Source organism: Corvus hawaiiensis, chromosome 5 (genome assembly GCF_020740725.1).
Source record: "Corvus hawaiiensis isolate bCorHaw1 chromosome 5, bCorHaw1.pri.cur, whole genome shotgun sequence".
In the NCBI taxonomy this organism is placed as follows: Eukaryota; Metazoa; Chordata; class Aves; order Passeriformes; family Corvidae; genus Corvus; species Corvus hawaiiensis.
Window position 1 is genome coordinate 45,380,101 of NC_063217.1, and position 20,402 is coordinate 45,400,502.

General features: G+C 40.4%; 2 protein-coding genes across 5 annotated transcripts; one reads left to right on the forward strand and one right to left on the reverse strand.

Annotated features, from left to right (window-relative positions):
* Positions 1–297: 297 nt before the first annotated feature.
* CFI (complement factor I) lies at positions 298–14,658 on the reverse strand. Of its 2 annotated transcripts, none has more exons than XM_048304954.1 (12): positions 14,301–14,658; positions 12,425–12,704; positions 11,650–11,794; positions 10,128–10,306; positions 9,008–9,118; positions 7,324–7,440; positions 6,160–6,198; positions 5,548–5,651; positions 4,825–4,940; positions 3,845–4,122; positions 2,651–2,752; positions 298–743 (listed from the first exon to the last, which is right to left on the reverse strand). In XM_048304954.1, exons 1-12 carry the CDS (start codon positions 14,358–14,360, stop codon positions 526–528), a joined length of 1,749 nt encoding a protein of 582 aa, XP_048160911.1. In that variant the 5' UTR covers positions 14,361–14,658; the 3' UTR covers positions 298–525. The 2 variants fall into 2 exon arrangements, with proteins under 2 accessions (XP_048160911.1, XP_048160910.1); XM_048304953.1 differs by having other exon boundaries at positions 12,425–12,743.
* A 161-nt stretch (positions 14,659–14,819) lies between these two features.
* On the forward strand, positions 14,820–20,318 carry GAR1 (GAR1 ribonucleoprotein). 3 transcript variants are annotated; one of them, XM_048304961.1, is made up of 7 exons: positions 14,820–14,905; positions 16,157–16,347; positions 16,428–16,582; positions 18,028–18,087; positions 18,488–18,623; positions 19,396–19,503; positions 19,809–20,318. In XM_048304961.1, exons 2-7 carry the CDS (start codon positions 16,170–16,172, stop codon positions 19,820–19,822), a joined length of 651 nt encoding a protein of 216 aa, XP_048160918.1. In that variant the 5' UTR covers positions 14,820–14,905; positions 16,157–16,169; the 3' UTR covers positions 19,823–20,318. The 3 variants fall into 3 exon arrangements, with proteins under 3 accessions (XP_048160918.1, XP_048160920.1, XP_048160919.1); XM_048304962.1 differs by lacking the exon at positions 14,820–14,905 and adding an exon at positions 15,058–15,201; XM_048304963.1 differs by lacking the exon at positions 19,809–20,318 and having other exon boundaries at positions 18,983–19,449.
* Positions 20,319–20,402: the final 84 nt, after the last annotated feature.

Here is a 20,402-nt window from a genome sequence, read left to right on the forward strand (position 1 = left end):
ATGGTCATAGCCAATCTGTGGATTAATAGATGGTCCGAAGTCTACTTCTGCAATAAGCCTGAGGAATCAAGTGCCAAGCAAGGCAGCCTCCTGAGGCTTTCTGGTGACTTAGACCTTGAGATGATGTGAGTTCTTTAAAGCAGCCTGGCTGCTGTCCTTTCTGTGAAGTTCACATATTGCCAGTGCAGTCATTTTCCAACCACTGCTTCCAGTATTATTGTCTCTTTTAGCTAGATAAACAACAGCAACTGAAATGCAATGTGAAAAGTGGAAAAAAATCCAAAATAACAAGAAAAAGATATTTTAACGTCTGCTTTTATTAGAGACTTTTGCTGTGGACTTGTGCCTGTAAAATTCTCTTCCCACAGGCTCTGCAAAATTGTGATATTCATAGAGGGTTAAGAATTTTCAAAATACATTCCTTAAAGATTTGTACTGCTTGTTGCTAAGTTACATGACTGCTGATTGTGAAAAAGGACTATTTTTGCATGGGTGATTTGAAGGAAGCATTTCATTTTCCAAGCTTCAGACATTGTACCGTGAGATGAGACCCCTTGTCACATGGTGGCTAATCCAGTCATAATAGCTGGCAACCTGCGTGTACACGCCAGGGTGACCAGCCTCCCCACAGTTCTCACCCCAGCTCACAACACCCCAGACATAGGCCACGTTTTCTGCATCAAAACAGACCAGGGGGCCTCCTGAATCACCTTTACAACTGTCTGTGGAGCCATCATAAGTACCTGAAGAGGAAATAAAAAGCAAAATTGAGTTAAGATACAAGCTGGCACACAAGGCAGAGCTCAGGAGATTTTTCAGGTTTGTCGCTTCCTGACAGGTGTCTGTCTAATGGTCACCAGTAAAGGAGATTCGGAATCTCTTCAAGTCTGTTACTTACTTCTCATTTCAAGTGCAGGGCCTCTCTTTATACTTGTGGCTGGCCCAAATTCTCATTTGCTTTTTCATCAGTCTTGTTTTACCCAGTGCAATAGGGAACAATTCAGCCACATTGCCAGCTATAAGAAGTAGCCCATAAAGATGGAACAATGTAAAAAGATTTGTAGACTGATTCCTTTGGAAGTGAAGATATAATAATATGTGTACGCCTCTGTGTCTGCCTTTGGTGTCCTCTCTACCCAGTAAGCCATTGTGCAGTCTCATCTGTACAATTATTTTCTTTACCAGCTTTATGAAAACAGATGGGCAGGCATGAGAAGGAGAGCACATGAATCCTGGGATGAGAGGGAGAGCAACTGTCTGTAAGTGCCCTCACTGCATGGTTGGTCCCAGGGCTGCTACCTGGTGCTCCTTTAGGAACACCAGGTAGCAGCCCTGAGGCACAAGTGTGCAGGATCCAGTGCCCTTTATGCTTCAGTGCTCACAAACTTACTCATTTGCAGGTCAGCAAATAAGGAAAATTATTTCCAAAAAAATGAAGCAAGATGGATATGATATAAACAGAAATGCTGCTACAGAGCTAGAATGTGATTTTTGCTTTTTTCCTATATACTCAGTAAAAGTTTATGGATTTCTAACACCCTTACTATACTTTTCTGCTTGGTTGACTGTCCTAGTATGAAGGAGTCCATACAAAGCATGACTCCCCAAGCTTTTAAAAATGTAACCTCTTTTTTGAATCTCTACATTTCTGAGAAAGAGTTACGTGAACTTTTCAGAGTTGGGATTACTAATCCTATGAAACAAGATTTTATTGCCTTTAATCAGTTTAATTAATGCTTGGATTACTAACTCCTGTGGATACCAGCCCTTAAAGTTTTTATTTGCATCAGGGATGGAAAGTTAACCCCTGATATCCCCTTTCTGAATGTGTCTCATGTGGTATTGTCATTATCCCCTTGTAGTAAAGTATGATCACTTGAAATATACTGAAGAAAAAAGAGATAAGTTACAGAATTGGTGCAGTAAATAAGCCCCGTATCTTACAGATGACATGCTGAATTTATCATGAATGATTTTGCTTTCATATATGGTTTTTATTTTCTTGTTGAGTAGTTTGTTTAAATAGTGCCTTTACTTTTTGATTTAACAGTTGAAACCATCTGCCCTGTAAGTTGAATACTCACTGCTCTTTTAGTCATGTATTTGGCAACATTTTTTGTCACTTGAGAAGCAAAAATGTGTATTCAAAATCCTCATTTTAATACTACGAGTGGCAACCAGTTTCCTGGCCAGACTACTCTAAGTTTGCAAAGTTAACTGTATTTTCCTGGGATGCAGTGTGGTAGTGGCAAATGTCTAAGCAGATGAATAGTTACATTCTAGTCAACAGGCTGTGTGTTCCAGGACAGGCATTAGCTTAAACATGTTGCTGAATCAGAATCAAATAGAGTAAAGGTAGGAGGTTCAGTAGGCTGTAGAGTGCTTGTGTATTTAGAAAACATAACTCAAATTACATGCAAAAATTTGCCCATATAATCATAGAAACTTGTCATGCTGTCATCTGAACTCTGTTTATGAATACGTATATAATGGTGGATGCCACAGGCTCCAGTGGCTGACATTTTGCCAACAGTGGTGTTGTGGTAGTTGGTTTATTGTCTTCCTTAAGTCTGGAAGATTCCCACCCAGTATATCTGGCCTAAACTGAGACCTTGATGGTAGAAATTATAGTAATAAAATTGATGCTTACCTGCACATGCCATTTTTTTAAAAAATCGTCCTGGATACAATTCAGAACAATTGTGAAATAAATTAACATTTCCCCACTTGAGGATAAATTGTTTTTTGTAATCTAGAAAAGAAAAAAATATTTTCAAAATTTAAAATTGTAAGTACACATTAGACACATTTAATATAATAATTTGAAAGTTAGTTATTTACTTATTTAGAGAATATTATCTTCAGTATTATAAACCAGAAACCTTAAACTGCCACTAACATTTACCCAATATATTGGCCATATATTTCAAAATAAAAGCAGAGTGGTGTAATTGCAGTGTTAACTACAGTACTTTCATGTGACATTTTCACCCTTTCCATTTCCTTGTATCCCTCAGGGTTTTTTTTCCTGTGTTTTCCATATCAAGGTTTCCAGGCACTTGGAAACTGGTATATTGCTTTCTGTGAAATGGAGATGTGGCTGTGATTCATCCTTATTACCTTTTTTCCAACTTGGCTCTATCTTTGTGGAGTACTTACTGTAGATACAGGTGAATTATGTATTCACAAGTCTAAAGAGATGCTCTATTTTGGTCTGTCTGTTTGCTAGCAATTCCCAACTTTGCATTTGCTGGGTGGATGCCACTGAGTATGGAGAGGAGGAACCTCAAAACCAGGCTGGAACGCTGTGATACAAAACAAATGCTTCCCAAATCTTTGAAAGCATGATTATACTTGGCTTATGTGTCTCTGTGCAAGCTTCTCTGGGCTAAACCCAACCATGGCAGTGACAACATGTGCTGAGTTTCATGACTGCTGGCTGCAGCTCAGATCCTGTTGGGAAGGGGACAGAGGACAAGCTGTGACTGTGGGCCCCCGTGAGCTACCAAACACCATCTGTTACATGTTGTTAACAGGTCTCAACAGCTAATACAATTATTAGATGGACAAAAGGAAAATTTCTTACTGTTGGGGTAGTTTTCATCCAGAGATGTCCTCCATATCAATCTACTAAGTGGCTGAAACAGCAGAGGAAGCAGTACAGAAAAGAGAACCCAACAATGATACCTGAGTGCCAAACCACAGCCTACATTTTCTGTACTCAGCCTCTTCTGACTGCTTTGTGCACAACTATTCTTCAGCCTTTTCAAAATAAAAGCTCATCGCAATTAGAAAATGAGTTATACAAATAATACATTCCTGTAGCAAGCACTAAACCAAATACCTTTCTCTAGTCCCCATCCAGAAACCTTGCATGTGTCACCAGTCTTGAACATGTACTCTGACCAGGGGACACAGGCAGGCATGCTGTTGTCTTCCAGGAAGCATTCTCCATGCTGAGAACTTTTCAGCTCCAGCAGAGCAATGTCATTTTCATAAGTTGATGCATTGTAATTTTCATGAATTATCACTTGTTTTAGTTTCAAAGTATTTGTCTCTTTGTCGTGGTCTATTGTATGCAGCATTCCAACCCAGACAAGGTAGAGATGGACTCGATTTGCCCTGGAAAAAACCAGCCAAATAAACACAAGAACTTACATTTCAACTGTTTTAAAGCTGTAAACTGTTGCATTTTATCAAAGTTTCTGTAGAATAAAAATTCACATTAGAGACATATATTTTCTTTCTGGACTTAATGCCCAAGTTTTTCTGAAGTGTAGCAAATTCAAGACAGGTGACACATGCTGAGTACTGCAACTAATGCAGAAAATGATGTTAAAGCCAGGCTCTGTTTAGTGTTGTGACAAAAAGAAACCAGGTGTTTATGCTGCTCTGATAATAGAGTAAGCAGATGTGGATGGGACTGGCAAATCTTACATGTCTGCTCTTGGCTTGTTCTGGGGAATATATGACCCCAGGGACATTCTCTGGGAACAGATCTTGGACTTCCCCAAGGTAGAGACGGAGAAGAGGTCCCTTGTATTTAATTTCAAGCAGAGTGGCTACAGTGGACCTTTCCTGCCTGTCTGCTATCTGACTAAAGTATGCCATGTCTCTTCAAACTCATTGTTACTTTTTATCTTTCTATTCACTGCCAAAACACTCTATTTTCCCTGAATCTTCCTCATTGTTCATGTGGGTGAGTCGGTATTTTAAACTGTTCTGTTCAACAGACAAATAGAAATTAACAAACATGTAGCTGAGAATATCCAAAACAATCTTTTTGCCTTGCAGTAAGAAAATAATTCCCGAGTTTGTTTTTACCTGACACAGTGAGCAGCAGTCAGAACCCAACAGCCACCAATATAAACCCCTCCACAGTACACTGTTGAACCTTCATTGCTGGTGTCTTTAATTGCCACTTGCCAAGGGAATTCACCCTATTCAATCAACAAACACAAATAATGAGAAGTCATTGCAGTTGTACAACTTTTAGTGCATAAAGGGAAAAACATCTCTTGGTATCACCTAATCTCCTTGACTATGTCTGATTTTAAATAAAAGATCTGCTATCCAGAAGTTGTAAATTGGGCTCCATGAGATATAAAGGATTTATATACTAAAATTCAGTAATTTTATTCAATCTTCTGACTTGGTGCAATGCCTCCTTCCCTCCAGCTTTCAGTCATGAAACCCCTTGTAGTCAGAGAAACAGATGTAGGGTCTGACCCTACACTTTTGCTGTATTGTCTTTTAAAGACGCAAATTTTAATTCCATTTTGCCAGAATTGTTATTTTTAGCTGTAGTATTAATTGTTTTTCTGAGTAATTTTCAGTGTCTAATTGTACTATAATGCTCAGTTTTGTAACTCCATATTTTACTTTATAAATTGTGCTTCTCTTTACTTTCATTCAGGGCAACGCCACTACTGCTGCAAAACATGGCATAAGCTGATTTTGTTATTTCCTTAAGTTTAACAGAAGGCAAATAATGCCCATTTAAAGCAATGCTGAATGAACTCATATCTGGTAAGGTTATTTTTTTACCTTTCCTGCAATCTCTCCACCTATGATTCTTTTCCGTCGAGTTAGTGTGTGATTTCTAACACCGCAGTGCACTTGGGGAAGAAGTGTCTTTATCATTTTTCTTTCTTTAACAAAAAGGAAAAATGTATCTCAGAATTCAGGTATATATTCTCTCTATTTGGAGACAGGCTTATCTTTATCTTGAAAATCTGAGTGCTGCAAATATGCCAGCAGCTGAAATAGGAGGAAAACAAAGATGAAAAATTTTGGCATCTGTCTTTGCTTTGAAAATTGTTTGTGTCTTAGCATCACATTACTTCTCTCCCTTTTCCAATGCTGCTTGCATTCCGGTAAATAATTTTAAGGATGTTCCCCTAGGTTTGCTGAGAGTTTACCTCAGCTGGGAGTTCACCAGTTGCCAAAACATGCAGATGTAGGTCCTCAGCCAGGATGAATTATTACCGCGTTCTTGAAATCAGTGAAAAGTGAGACCAACAGTAAATCCCACAGTGTACATTAGTAAATCACAAAGTCAAAATATCTGAGTGTTCTGGATCTGAGGAGCTGGCTGGCAGCTAGAAAGTCACTAATAAGAGGGTATGCTGTTGATTTTGGAGGGCTAATTACACTCACCTTCATCCATACTGTCATTTTCAGCAACTTCTTCTTTGCCTATAGTAGAATAACAAAACACTAAAATTATTGGCAGACATTTACTTAAATCTATGTCTGTGTGCCAAAATTGTGGAACACATTTTAAATGCATAAGGGCATACTGTTCTCATGGAGAGCAATACTCTCCAGCCTGGTGCCTGCTGTTTCCTTTCCTGCTAGGCACTGTTTGGCTGCCTCAGCCTAAAAATGACCTACAGCCAGCAGATACTCATTTATAACTACACAACATCTACTCACTTTCCAAGCCTAGGGAGCCCTTCTTCCAGGAAACCCTGAGAAACTGCCTTTTTTTCGTTTGTGATCTCTAAAGAGATGTCCCATTCTTCTCTACCAAAAACCACCTAAATTTCTCCTGCCCCATCAACCTTTGAAACTTTCTAAAAACCAAAGGAGCATTAGGTAACAGGTTTTTGTTTGATTTTTTCCCCCCCAATTTAGATTATGCTGTGTGCCTCCTTTAACGGGGTAAGGGAGGATATTCAACACAAGAGGTAAATTAAATGCTTGCTGAATCTGGTTTGTCAGCTTTTATTCAAACGAAGTGCCCACTGAATTCAGTCCTTAAATGGGGGCTGAGCATTGTGTCTGTTCTCATGTCACTGACAGTAATGTTTACATTTAGAGTTCACTTTACCTGTAGTAATTACCATTTACCAATAGTTTTTACTTTTTTGGCCTTAGACTTTCTCTTATGAGAGCAAGGAAAACATTCTGATTTTAAAACAAAGCATAATCTTTTCAACAGAGAGGGGAACAGCACAGAAGAATTATTATATTGACAAACTAGTTGAATACCTCATTTGTGAGGAAAGTATTCCTGCTCACCCTCTCTACACTTTCTTAAGGGATACCAGTTTGATAGCTGGCCACTTAAACAAAAGACATAATCTGCCTTAAGCTTCCAAAACCATCATCTGTTTTCTTCCTTCCTTTAGTTTTCTTGTCATTCTTTTCCAGAAAGAAAGGAAATAAAATTGTATGACCTTTTCTTCCTCCTGTGCATAACATAACATAGGGAAGACTGATTCTTGCATAATAAATAGTGTAATAATATGCATTGTGCAGCCTCTAGCTTAGGGCTGAATGAAAGGAAAGAAACAAAAACATCTTTCAGAAAAAAACCTGCACAGAGAACTCCAGCTTCATCCTCTCCTGTGAGGCAGTCGATATCTTTGTTGCAGACATTCTTATTTGGAATACAGATATTTGACCGACAGTGGAAACTGTTGCTTCCGCACTCTGTAACACAGGAGAATTACAAATGTAAATCACAGGATCATTTGGTTCAGCAACCTCACACTGTCAGAGAGCTTTTTAAAATATAAACCAAATGTATATCCATATTACATGGGACCTGGCTGTTCATAAAGAGATTACAAAAGCAAGCTCTGTGCATGTAAACAAAATGAATACTTGGCTCTCCTCACTTTAAATCTTGAAGTTATAAGACTTGAAAAATGTGGATCCCTGTTACCACTGCAGTACTGTACTGCTAGACTTGGTGTCAGTCCATACCAGTTTCATTCCATAACACGTCCACACTCAACCTCAGCCAAAAGACTTCCAATTTCACCAGTGTTACTGATCACCTCAAATGAGGAACTGATGATGCTTGTGCCAAATCTCACCCTCCCAAATCAGAGACCAAGCTGAGTTTTGGTTGCATGCGCTAAATGCCTAAATGCAGGGTTAGGAATCAAGAGTCCTTTTAGGAAGAGACTGGATGTAATAATTTACTTCTTCTAAAACTCTTGGTTATATGAAAAGGTATTATAAACCTGAGAACCCCTTCCCTTTTAAATCTTGTGATCCCTTTGAATGTTATCAAAAGCAAAGCAGTGCTTGAATTCATGGCAGGGTCTTCTGAGCTAATTTAAAATCTCATGTCAATCTACTATTTAAGGTATTTGTCTTTAATAGAAAATAAGATAGTTCTCTAAAAGTATCCAGATATCCCAATATGATCCAAAGACCACTGAACTCAACTGAAATACTTATTTTGATTTCAGGAAGCATTGTTTTCAGCCCATTCAGCTGAAACAGCACTATTTTTGTCATGTGGAATCCAAATAAATGTCTACTAGATGTATGAAATCACATGTATTTATTTTTTTTTCTAAAATTTCTGTGACCATGTTTCCACAATTATAAGATTAATCTTACTTACAATTGTAACACTACAAAACTAAGGTTATGGAGGGATAATGATGGGATTTGTAATCCACCTTAGCATTGGGCACTGGAAACCCAAATTTTGGAAGTATTCTCCTGCATTCAGGTCATGCTAGATCCATTCCTCATTTCTAATCAGAATTTTTACAGCTGGAATTGCAGATGCTGAAAGAGTGACTTCTCATGAACAAGCAATGTGCCAGGAACTCTTCACAGATGTTCCATGGATGATCTTGCATTAGTAATAAATTTAAGAGAGATCTTCCTTTGGTTTAAAGATAGTTCATTAGAAAACCAGTGTCGTTTAATTACTATTGATTTTTTCCAAGTAAAAATACATTTTCATTCTAACAGGACTCATTTTTTGTATCAATTTTTAACGGCTTCCTAAATAATTTCATTTTATTTCCTCATCCTCTGAGGAAATCCAGATTCTCAAGAGATCACTTGCCTGCTTCAAAACTGTATTTTATGCCTTTTTTTTGCCCTTCCTTATACATAAACTATGGTTTGATTGCTTTGATGTAGTGACTTACTGGACAACAGAATTTAGCTGTTACATCACTGTAAAAATTCTTTGTGGGTGGTTTTCTGCTGAAATTAGTACGAAACACCTGACAAAGGAAATTCTTACCTCTACAGCACAGTTCATCACTCAGGTCTCCACAGTCATTGATTCCATCACAGGTTTTATTCAGAGAAATGCACTTCTTGTTGACACATTGAAACTCCCCATCTGAACAAACTGTGCAGCAAGATGAAAATGAAGTTAGTGTGGAATTGACTGTAGGTTCATAATTGCCCAGGGAAATACTCTGCCTGCATATTTGATTCTGTCAGCAGTTTGGCCTATCAGCAGTAGGTATGCTGGGGCCCAGTCAGGTAAATAGGAATATTTTTTTAGTGTTTTGTTTGCCTTTTCATGAGGGTTTCAGTGTGACCATTTATTTTCTTCCTCCAAATTCCAGTAGTCTGGCAAAAGGGAATTTAATTTCTTCTAATGAAAGGACTGGCAAGGACTAAACCAGAAATGACCAGTTCAAACCCACTGCAAATGATTCAAGGAACTAGGATGATGGAGGTTCCTCCTCTAGAAAGAACTCATCAAGAACCTGTGAATAACTACTTTTATAAGAGAAACCTGAGATGATTCATAGCTTTTCTAGTCAGCAGCATCTCAGGCTGATCCTCACCAGTCCCAGAGAAAGCTCACTGCAGAGAATGAAAAGCTGTTAGAATTCTAAACAAGGCCTTGATTCCCCTTTTATCAGTGAGAAACTGAGGAGTCCTAAACCCCCCATGAGACACCAGCAGTTTCACCATAGCCATGTTTGTGTGGCTGCAGTGCTCCTGGTGTGCTAATGGACCTCCCTCAGTGAGCACGACAGTGTCACCTGGCTGCCCACCAGTTAACCCGGGAGAGATAAGACTTGTGGGATACAATATACCTTGGTACCCTTGGAAGGGATGGTGGAACAAACAGAACCATGTGTAAAATAATTTTCCTTTGGGGAAATACCTGTAAAAACACTTCAGGAGCAACAGTGATTTTTCAAACTTGCAAACTCAAGACTGTCTTGACTCCAGATTGCCTCAATTATCTTAAAGTATGCAAAATTATGATTTAAAATAATCAAAGGGTTTCAGTGCAGGTTTTCTGTGGCTGAGAGTTCAGCAAACTAGGTCCTCATTATTTAAAATAAACTTAAAATGTAAAAACACCGAAGAGATATTAAACTAAAAGAACTACTAACCTCTGAGATTTTCTTGGCACTGCAGGCTAACAAGTCCCTCATTACTATCTCTTGATTTCATCTCTGTGTGACATTCAGCAAGACTTGTCTCCAGGCCCCTGCAACTTATTTGCAGACAGTGCAATGAATTTAAGGCAGATTCTGTGATGCTGGAATTGGTTTGGTAATATTCAGCACCTCTGTGAAGATACAAATAATAATAATAATAACAAATTATATCATTTCACCATGGATTGTGCACTGCTTTTATTGTTTAGAATTTATATGATTTCCCTCAATGTCAAAGAATTTTGGTCATGGCTAAGAAAAAGAGCAGATTTCCCATGGAGTTGTCTAGGGGTAAATGGGAGATGTTTACTTTGGAAGAAAAAGTGCTAATTTTTGCAGGTTGCTACCTAGAACTGTCCCCAAATCCATATGTAGCTCTATGAAAGACACTGTGTATCATGATGGATAGAAAAGTCTCCTTATGCAGCAAAACTTGTAAGCTCAGATCTCTATCTCTGTGTGGACATGGGTGAGCCATAACCAGGAAACCATCCTGCATGGGGTCAGCTATCCTTGGTGCCATCAAAACCAGTGAATATTGAGGAAGCTCAGGCCACTGCACGGCTGGGATTGATAAATTTTCATCTTTCTTGGTTTTACCTGAGCAGTATTCTCCTAACAGTGTATGTATGCCCTACCTTAAAGAAATATGGATCGAGTAAATAAGTAACTAGAGAGGCTTTCAGTGAGACTCCAGGGCTCAGTGCTCTGTCCCAGGGCAAACCTTTATCTGCTATTTAAAGCTACACTGATCAGGACTAGGAAATACTTCCTTTTCACCCAGAGAGGCACTGCAATAGCAGTTTCAGATTTTTGGGGACATTTTTAGGGTTTTTTTTCCGTAAGGTTGGGGAAGCAAGTCTACCTAAGTTAAATTAGTTGTACAGGTGTAAAGTTATTATGTACAGGATACAGAGGTGACTCTATGAGGAGCTGAATATGCAACTTGGGTCATCAGTGTGGTCACAGGAAAAAAAACAAGTTCTGTGGGGCTTCAGCCATCCCTGGGGCCAGGGCAAGCAGTGGCAGCAGGGTAAGGGGTGAAGGGAAAAACCCCATGTTCAGGTTCTTGTTCGTCTGGCTGGTGTAAGTGGCAAAACAGAGCTGTACTCTATTGTCAGCTGTCCTGAGAAACCTTTCTCTGCACACAGATTGTTGCTCAGAGCTACCTGGGGATGCTCCATCCATGCACTTTCCCTAACACAGGCCTGAGAGAACACCTCCAATTGGTCTTCATCTTTATTTTAAAGTAAAACAATTATGGTTTGCATAGTTGTAACCTGTAACAGAACACAAAAATTGTTTTGGCTCTCACTCTCAGGTGTCAGTTTAAGAAGTTTTATCAGAATATTGTAGCCAATACACTGTTCATGAGTTTTCTGTTTTAACAGTTGGCTGTGACTGACACTTCTGTAAGCATCACTACTTTTTCAGATCCCTTGCAGTTATCCAGAGATAAATTCCCCAGACTTACAATTCAAAGCCAAGGTGCCTGCAAGCCACATTTGCTTCATTCATAGTCCACTCACTAGCGCATACAAAACTTTCTTCCTTGTGATTCACAGGTTTTACTCGAAGCAAACTTGAATCTTCATGACCCAGAGAGACTGAAAATGTTTCTTAAAACATAAAAAAAAGAGAGAAATGAAAAAAATCCCGAAACAAAATCATATTATATAGATGTATCTAGTAGAAAGACAGCACAATACCAAATCAGGACTGATTTTGTATTTACAGCTGAAGTTCATATGGAAAGAACACTAGATTGGGAATCTGAAGTTTCAGGTATTATTCCTGAATTTTCTGAGTATTGACTTTGTGTCTTTGAGCCTGCTACTTTTTCAGAATATGCCAGTTTAAGGACAAATGAGGGTAATGGGTACATAAGAGTACCTGAAAGTCTACCAAGAACAGGTTGCATTTTAGTATAATAACCTTCTTTAGGGGACTTTTGGTAACCAACCAATAATACTTGAAGTGAGAGGGCCAGATCCTGCTTCTATGACCTGTGTAGCAAAATGCCTGCAGCAATCTGTGTAACAAAATCAGCAGGAGGATGACCTGGGCCTGTCAATCACTTTATTTTTTTATGAAAATCAACAGATACTGCCCATTTTCAGTGACTTTTCATTTTCTGTTTGATTTGTTACTAGTGCAAGAAAATGAACAGACTTTCTGAGCTGTAAACAGTGTAAGCATCTCCTTAGCCACCCATGACTGATAAATTCTGGAAAAGGAGGTGTTAATACCTTTAGGCATGCATGTTCCCTTGTGCAGGAACTTTGCTTTGGGCTGTTGACACTCATAGCTCTTCAGCTGACAGTAGGTACGGAAGTTCTTTCCACTGGTGGAACAAACTACAGAGCCATTCTTTGGGCACTGGTAGGGAAGCTTACAAAGGCATTTTCCCTCCACACATCGTTCCCATGGCTGACAAAAAACTTTTTTACAGGACTTGTGGGTGTATTGGTTGCTTAAGCATTCTCTTATGAGGTAGGTGTCTTGCTCAGCTGGCTGGGCAGGCTTAACCTGTCGAAAGGGGGTTTTTTCAGCATTAAATGCTGCATTCTGCAAGGCACAAAAAAAAAAAAAAATTAAAATAAAAGCAAGATTAGGGACTGCATCAAGAGTTTTGCAGATCTCTTCACTGACCTCAGCAAGTGTCCATTCGTAAGCCTTTCCAATCTAACCAAAAGTTGCTAAATGCCATTTATAGTGTTTATCCCCTTGTCTTGGCCACCTTGTCTTCCTGTTTTCCTGAACACTTTTTTTTCTTTTTGGGTCATTTACCTGGTGTGATGTTCACTCTCACTGATCTCCCCCAAACTTTATACTCTTTACTTTTCAAACATCAACTGAAGTGCAGAGCAGATTATAAACATTTAGGAATTTAAGCACCAGAAAGTGAAAAAAATAGCAATTTGGGTTTTTTTTTTCCTAAGATTTGTTTTATTGGCCTGGTTGACTTTGGATTTAAATATCACCAGTAAGTATTTATGAACTACTTACTAGCAAATAAATCTATAATTAATGATTTGTTTTGCAGAGTCCATATGAGTGCTCAAATAACAAGTACCTCAAGTATCTGAAAGCAATTTGAAAATTGAATGCTCTTCCTTATCAACTTTTTTCCTGTATCTTGCACAGCAGTGGATTTGCAGGGTGGTTGCTGGCCATCACTGGACTGCAGATACAGATTCTGACCCCCTCCCTCTGACAGCCTCTGGGTGAGTGGCTCTGCACCTGTGTTTGTGCAGCTCTCTGGTGACTTCAGTGCTGGCTGGATGCTTTTGCTTACTAAGATCTGTGGGTAGTATGAATGATGAAACATGAAAAATATATATGGATGGGCTCTGTGTGAAAATGGGAGAGAAACGTTAGTCCTCGAATGTGATTTATCAGCTTTGACTGAGTCAACTGAATCAATAGAGCTGAAGTTTAAAGTTCTCATGAGGAAATCCTGGCCACAGTAAAGTCAGTGAGGATGTTGTTGGGGCAGAATTTAATCCAATACCTCTCCTTTTCACGGTTGTATAATGTAATTAAATTCGTCCTGCTGTTCTGGGGTCAGTAGGATCCAAACTGCGAGCCAGATCCGGCTTGGCATAACTCCCATACTGTGTTAGGTGTTCCTCCTCACCGGGAACAACAGGTGCTGATTTTTATCTCAGGACTTCTCTGAAAGACTTGGGTTGTGCTGAATGCTCAGCCCAGACCGGCTTTCCTGGGCACTTCTGCCCGAAGACAACCCGCAGCAAACCTTCTGGCAGTGGGACATACCACGCTGCCGTGTTACAAGGCTGCAATCCCGCTTCTCAAAAAAGGGAGGCAGGGAAAATTGCAGCACCTTTCTCTGGTCAGCCTTGCTTGCAAATTTGATTTAGGATAGGCTCATGATTAAAATATTTTCCAGAAACCTGTTAGCATAAGCCCCGGATAGAATCAAAACATGAAAGAGAAATAGCAAACTTCACACATTCAGGCTGGGCTAAAACAAATGTATGAAACACAAATACTATGAAAGGAAACTTTTTTAAAAAACTCAACTGGTTTTGCTTTTATAACAATAAACTGTTTATTAAAGGTTTTAATAAATTACTGCTAACACAATAAAACGTATCTTACCTCTGATCCACAAAGACAAAAGAGACACAAGAAAACCAAGCAAACTGGGAGCATTCGCATGATGAGATTTTTATCTCCCTTCCTAGACAAATTCCTGTGGCTGGGAGTCTTTTGAGTGTCAGCTGTTAGATTTGTGTTTAATTTTTAGCCACTAGAAAAATATTTTGAAGCGTGTTTAGAAATAAAGTACAGGAGCCTCAACTATTAACTGATAAATCTGTTCAAAAGATCCTGCCTTAACTGGTTTTATGTACACGTAAGTGTATGGCGAGATAACCAAAGTAAAGCCTTTGAAGTAAATGATTAAAAGGAAGCGCTTGTGAGGGTTACACTTTTCTTTTCTTTGCCCAGAGGAGTGCGATCGATCCGTCCCACGGGCTCGCCGCGCTGCTGTGTGCCCGGTTCCTGTGCCAGACGGATGTTCCCCGCAGGGTACCCACGCCAGGCGCTCCCGCCGCTCCCACACGGCACGCTGCCATTGCCTCCCTCGGCAATTTAAAGCCCTTCGCGACAGTGTCGGCCGGCAGGTGCCCTTTCATTTACGGCAGGCAGCCTCGCTTGCGGCAGCGCGGGAGTTTCCGGGCGGGGCCGGCGCGCACGTGCAGGTACGTCCCGCGCGGGAGGGGATGGACGCTGCCGTGGCCGTCTGTCCGTCCCTCCGTCTGTCCGCCAGCCCTCGGGGAATAGCCCCGGGAACCGGCGTCCCCGCGCGTCCCGAGGGCCCCATGAGGCACCGCGGGTGCGCCCCCCGTGCGGCCGAGCCCGAGGAGTGCGGCCCGTGGGAACCTCCTGAGGTTTAACGGGGACGAGTGGAAGGGTCGGGGCGACCCCCGGCATCACCACAGGCTGGGGGGATGGACAGAGGAAGAGCAGCCCTGCCGGGAAGGACATGGGGGTGCTGGTGGGTGAGAGGCTGGACATGACCCAGCAATGGGCACTCAGCCCGGAGAGCCAAACGTGTCCTGGGCTGCATCCAAAGCAGTGTGGGCAGCAGGGCCAGGGAGGGGATTCTGCCCCTCTGCTCTGCTCTGCTCTGGTGAGACCCCACCTGCAGTGCTGCATCCAGCTCTGGGGCCCCCAGCACAGGAAAGACGTGGAGTTTTTGGAGCAGAGCCAGAGGAGGCCACGAAGATGGTCACAGGGCTGGAGCACCTCTACTCTGCAGTCAGGCAGAGAGTGGGGATTGTTCAACCTGGAGAAGAGAAGGCTCTGGGGAGATTTTACAGCAGCCTTCCAGTGCCTGAAGGAGGCTACAGCAGAGCTCGAGAGGGACTTTTTGCAAGGGCACTTTGGGATAGAATAAGAGAAAGTAGTTTTAAACTGAAAGGGGATAGTTGAGAAGGGTATTGGGAAGGAATATTGGGAAGGAATTCTTTACTGTGAAGGTGATGAGATACTGGAACAGGTTGCCCAGAAAAGTTATGGATGCCCCATCCCAGGGAGTGTTCAAGGCCAGGCTGGGTGGGGCCCTGAGCAACCTGTGGAAGATCTCCCTGCATGTAGCAGGGGGATTGGAAGTAGGTGATCTTTAGGATCCCTTCCAACCCAAACCATTCTATGATGTTCTCACTTTGTGCCATTTACTTGTGGGGCTGGAGAGTGTCACCAGCCTTTGTACAGATGAGTGAAAAAGATGCTGGTCACTGCTAGTCACTTGTTGCAGGTGGATGTTGCAGGGGATGACATCTTAGGTGTAAACTTGATTTTTTCATAGGCCAGCATGTTTTAAGTGAGGATTGAAAAGGACTAATCATTAGATTAACAAACAAGGCTGACAGGAGACTGTAATTTGTACAGCAAATCAAATGTGACACATCTTTTATATCTTAAACAACTGATTTTTGTGCACAATGTAGGAAACAGTAGAGAATGTCTTTTCGTGGAAGAGGAGGTGGAGGAGGAAGAGGAGGTGGCTTCAATCGTGGAGGAGGTGGTGGTGACAGAGGTGGCTTTAACCGTGGCGGACGAGGTGGCTTTGGACGGGGAGGTGGAAGAGGAGGCTTCAACAGAGGAGGATATGACCAGGGCCCTCCAGAAAGGGTAGTTTGTAAGTTACGTGGAGAAACTTCATTTATTTAATTTAGAATGACTGCTCCAGATCTTTAGCTTATTTGTTCTTTATTTCAGTATTGGGAGAGTTCATGCATCCCTGTGAAGATGACATTGTTTGTAAATGTAAAACAGAAGAAAACAAGGTGCCTTATTTCAATGCCCCAGTGTACTTGGATAATAAGGAGCAGATTGGCAAAGTGGATGAAATCTTTGGACAGCTGAGAGACTTTGTATCCTTCAAAAAAAAAAAAGTGTGACCTACAATATTTGTTTTTTAAAAATTGATTGGATATTAAATGGGATTTCTCTAGGATTTTAAAATCATTCAGTATTTGGCTGCCAGTTATATGTGAACAGACGCAAGTGTAGCTGCAACTGTTGGTGTCAACAGGTGCTTCATTCACATTAAGTGCCTGTCTTAGAGCTTTTTTGATATGACAGAGTACTTTAAGTCAATCAGAGTTTTTCACTCCGTACCAGTAGTGATGATGTGTTTTGGATCCATGCTGGTTCGAGTTGTTACTTTCTCTGGCCAACTTACCAAATTTTCTTCTATAGGTTACTAAGCCATAGCAGGATTGGATCAAGGGACTGGGGATTTTTTTTGTGCATTAGGGGACCTTGGTCGTGCTCCAGCTCATTATTTAATTATAGTGAGTTTGTACTAAGATGTCCTGTTGCTCATCATCCAGTTTATTACTTAACCTGCCCATAAAAGTGGGGTGTGCCAGGACATTTTCTGGAAAAGCCAGCTTGACACAGAGATATTCTGTGTCTCTGCCAGATGGACAGAATCCATGACAAACGCAGGATACCTGGGAGAGTAACCCTGTAACATGTCAGTAAGACTCAGCCTGTGTTGGTTGGTTGAGCATCAGTCACTAACTGCATGCATTTTCCTCTCCCACATTAAATGTGAAGTAAAATATGCAGGTTTAAATCACTTTCATGCTCTGAATGTATTGATTTGCAGATTTATTTTTTTGTACCAGAATTATTTGAATTGCAGAGCCTTGTTTTCTTCCTGCAGTAGCATTTGAAGAAAATATGTTATGGATTTTGCAGCTCCTTGCTTCCCCATTTCATTTAGACTATAAGTAAGCAGAGTTGGCCAGCAGCTTTTTTGATCTTGGGAACTGCATAGCAAAGTCCTTCCACACTGGAGGGCCAAAGGATTTGCACAAGGCTGCACGTGGGGTCACAGAGTGTCTGCCAGTTCCCTGTAGGATGAGGCTGGGCATGTGGTGTCCAGCAGTCCCTGCTGGCTCATGCCTTTGCACAGCCAGGCACTCAGCAGCAGCAGCAGCAGCAGAGCCCCTGCAGCATGTGAATTGTTCCAGATGAGCCTTGAGGTCACCCTGGGGCTAAAGAGGTCATCACTTGCTATGCAAGTGTGTTTCTTTACAGTTATGCTTTTGCACTGGTATGTTCTTCCTTATGCCTTCGTGCATAGAAGGAAAAAGTTTTTTACCACAAAATACCACATTTGTCACTGTGAAAAAACCAAAGAAATTAGAAATAGTTTCTGTTGATCTTTTAATTGCAATTGTGATGAAATTTAGCTGAATTTATAAAATACTAACTTAGAAAATGTCTGAATGTTCCTTCCATATACGGATCAAAATCACAGTTTTTACCGTTTTATTACTGCAATGCTCCTTAAATAAACTAACAGTATTTTTCAGTGAAGCTGTCTGAGAACATGAAAGCCTCTTCATTTAAAAAGATGCAAAAGGTTAGCCAATCTCAATAACAGAATTTTACTGTATGTCATCAGTTAGATAATTCTACTCTGTCAGCAGATAATAAAAAGCTTTATTAAGCTTTTAAGCTGACTGTCCTTTGTCAACATAGGCAATAATGTCCCCTTCCTTTTCAGTTTTGTATTTGCCATGTTATTCCTTCTCCCTTCCCCACAAGAAAAGATGTAACCAATGAAAATCACACAAATATCACCTACATTTTAGCAGCTTTTTAATTCTGTGATTTACTACTTGTGTACTTTATTTGGCTGTTTGCAGAGGACAGTTTGGCATAATGGGGTAAGACCAAATTGTGGGTATTTGTAAAGGGAGATACTAATGTGCTTTTTAGTCTTGGTATTCTGAAAGCCTAATGGAAATCTCTTCCTGCAGTTTTACATTGATCCAGCAAAGCTGCTACCCCTTCAGAGATTTTTGCCAAGGCCCCCTGGAGAAAAAGGTGCTCCCAGGGGAGGTGGTAGAGGAGGACGTGGTGGTGGACGTGGGGGAGGAAGAGGCGGTGGTAGAGGTAAGATCACAAGAATGAAAACTGCAGAATGTTGGATTTATTTGAGGTGCCATGGGTTATTCTGGTCATTTGTTTTGTGGACTCTTTGTGTTGGTGGTTTTTTTTTTTTTTAAAGCTGCTGGTAAGTACTTGAATATCAACAGCTGTATTGCAAAGAAAAACGTTATTTATGTTTCTGTTTGACTTAATAGAAAAGGCAGTGATACGTCAAGACCTAGGCTTCTGAGCTGCCTAAGTAACGGCTCCAAAGCACAGGGAGGAGAGAATGCTGATTTGTAACAAAGGCAGAAAGCTTTTTGAACATCCCCTGTGATGTACTCTTCAATTAAAACTGAAGTTTATTTTTTCTTACATCGCAGTATCTGGCCTCTTTTCCATACCCTGCCCCATTGCAGCAAGGTGTAAGTGTTTCAAAGTGGTTTGGTTTGTTTGTTTTAATACTCTGTTGAGTTGTAATTAATAAATAATAATTACTAATAGTTGTAATCAATTGCTGGTTAATATATGTAATTAATTTTTTGCCCTTGTGAAAGAAGGTCTCTTCAGTATTTTGGACATGGTGTATCAGATATTTAAAAATGCTTAACATGCTGCAGATGGTCCCTAGAAGAGACAAGGTACTAGTAGTTGACTTGGTAACTGCGCAGCAGTTGACAGTTTCTGGTTTTTTGTTGTTGTTCATTTCATTTCAGATGCTGTCAATGAAATAAATTGTTGTGCATAATCAAGAATTTATATGCTCCTCAAAGGGTAATTTCTTTCTTCTGTTTAGGAGGATTTGGAGGAGGCAGAGGTGGAGGAAGAGGAGGAGGATTCAGAGGAGGTAGAGGTGGTGGAGGAGGATTCAGAGGAGGAAGAGGTGGTGGAGGAGGCTTTCGGGGTGAGTGTGTGGTTTTATCTTTCAGGAATAAGAATAGCTCCTGATTTCTAAAGCTTGTAAATATTAAACAGAATGTTGTTTTTTTTAATGTCTTGTAGATGTTTGTAGTTCTGTGCAAGAGATTTCTGTGCATCCCAGTAGCTTGGACTGAAGCACAGTACTCTGCATTTGTTGATATGTGTATAAAACCATGTTAGATTTTTGCATTTTATTCCATCAGCTCATTCAGTGTTGTGTAAAGAATTTGCTTTAAATGCAACTAAGATATAAATTGTTTGATGTATTTTTCTTTTCTCTTAAAATAGGAAGAGGACATTAAAAATGGAGCCATGAAGTATCTCCTCATTCATATCATGCCATCTGCAGTAGCAAAGAACCTTGAAAAATTCTTGTAAAGGACCCTGAAAATCTTTTTTATAAAGAACTTGAAGCTACAAATGACAATTATTTTTACACTTCATGACTGTTGATGGATGCATGAGGAGAGTGTAGCCCCAGGCGAAGAGCTGAAGACTGCTCAGAATATCTGTAAACTAAGCCAGGATTCGATGTTATTCTTAAACTGTTTGTTTCTGACAAGCAGTGCAGTCAATGCTTGACTCCATGTTGGAGTTTGGAGTAAACAATCAATTGAAATGGGTTCTCCAAAGACCTTACAGGTTCACTGCATGCACATACTTCAGTGTGAGCCTGTGCATGACTGATCCCTGGTCCTCATCCTCCTTCTACATCGAATCTTCCGGGCTGCTCTGAAATGGACATGCTGTTTTAACAACCTTTGTGAACCTTTTTGTATAAATTAAATTTCGAACTTCCGTGTTGATAATTTCTTTTAAATGCATAGTAATGTACAGAAGAAAAGACAGCAAAGTATATTTTGTTAATTTTTCTATATAAAT

Coding starts and splice junctions, on each gene's coding strand:
- GAR1 (XM_048304961.1), top strand. CDS start 16,170: ATGTCTTTTCGTGGAAGAGGAGGTGGAGGAGGAAGAGGAGGTGGCTTC. Junction 16,348..16,427: donor CCCTCCAGAAAGGGTAGTTT/GTAAGTTACGTG, acceptor TCTTTATTTCAG/TATTGGGAGAGTTCATGCAT. Junction 18,088..18,487: donor CATTTAAAAAGATGCAAAAG/GTTAGCCAATCT, acceptor CTCTTCCTGCAG/TTTTACATTGATCCAGCAAA.
- CFI (XM_048304953.1), bottom strand. CDS start 14,360: ATGCGAATGCTCCCAGTTTGCTTGGTTTTCTTGTGTCTCTTTTGTCTT. Junction 12,744..14,300: donor TTTGTCTTTGTGGATCAGAG/GTAAGATACGTT, acceptor TGTGCCTTGCAG/AATGCAGCATTTAATGCTGA. Junction 4,123..4,824: donor ACTGCTGCTCACTGTGTCAG/GTAAAAACAAAC, acceptor GGTTTTTTCCAG/GGCAAATCGAGTCCATCTCT.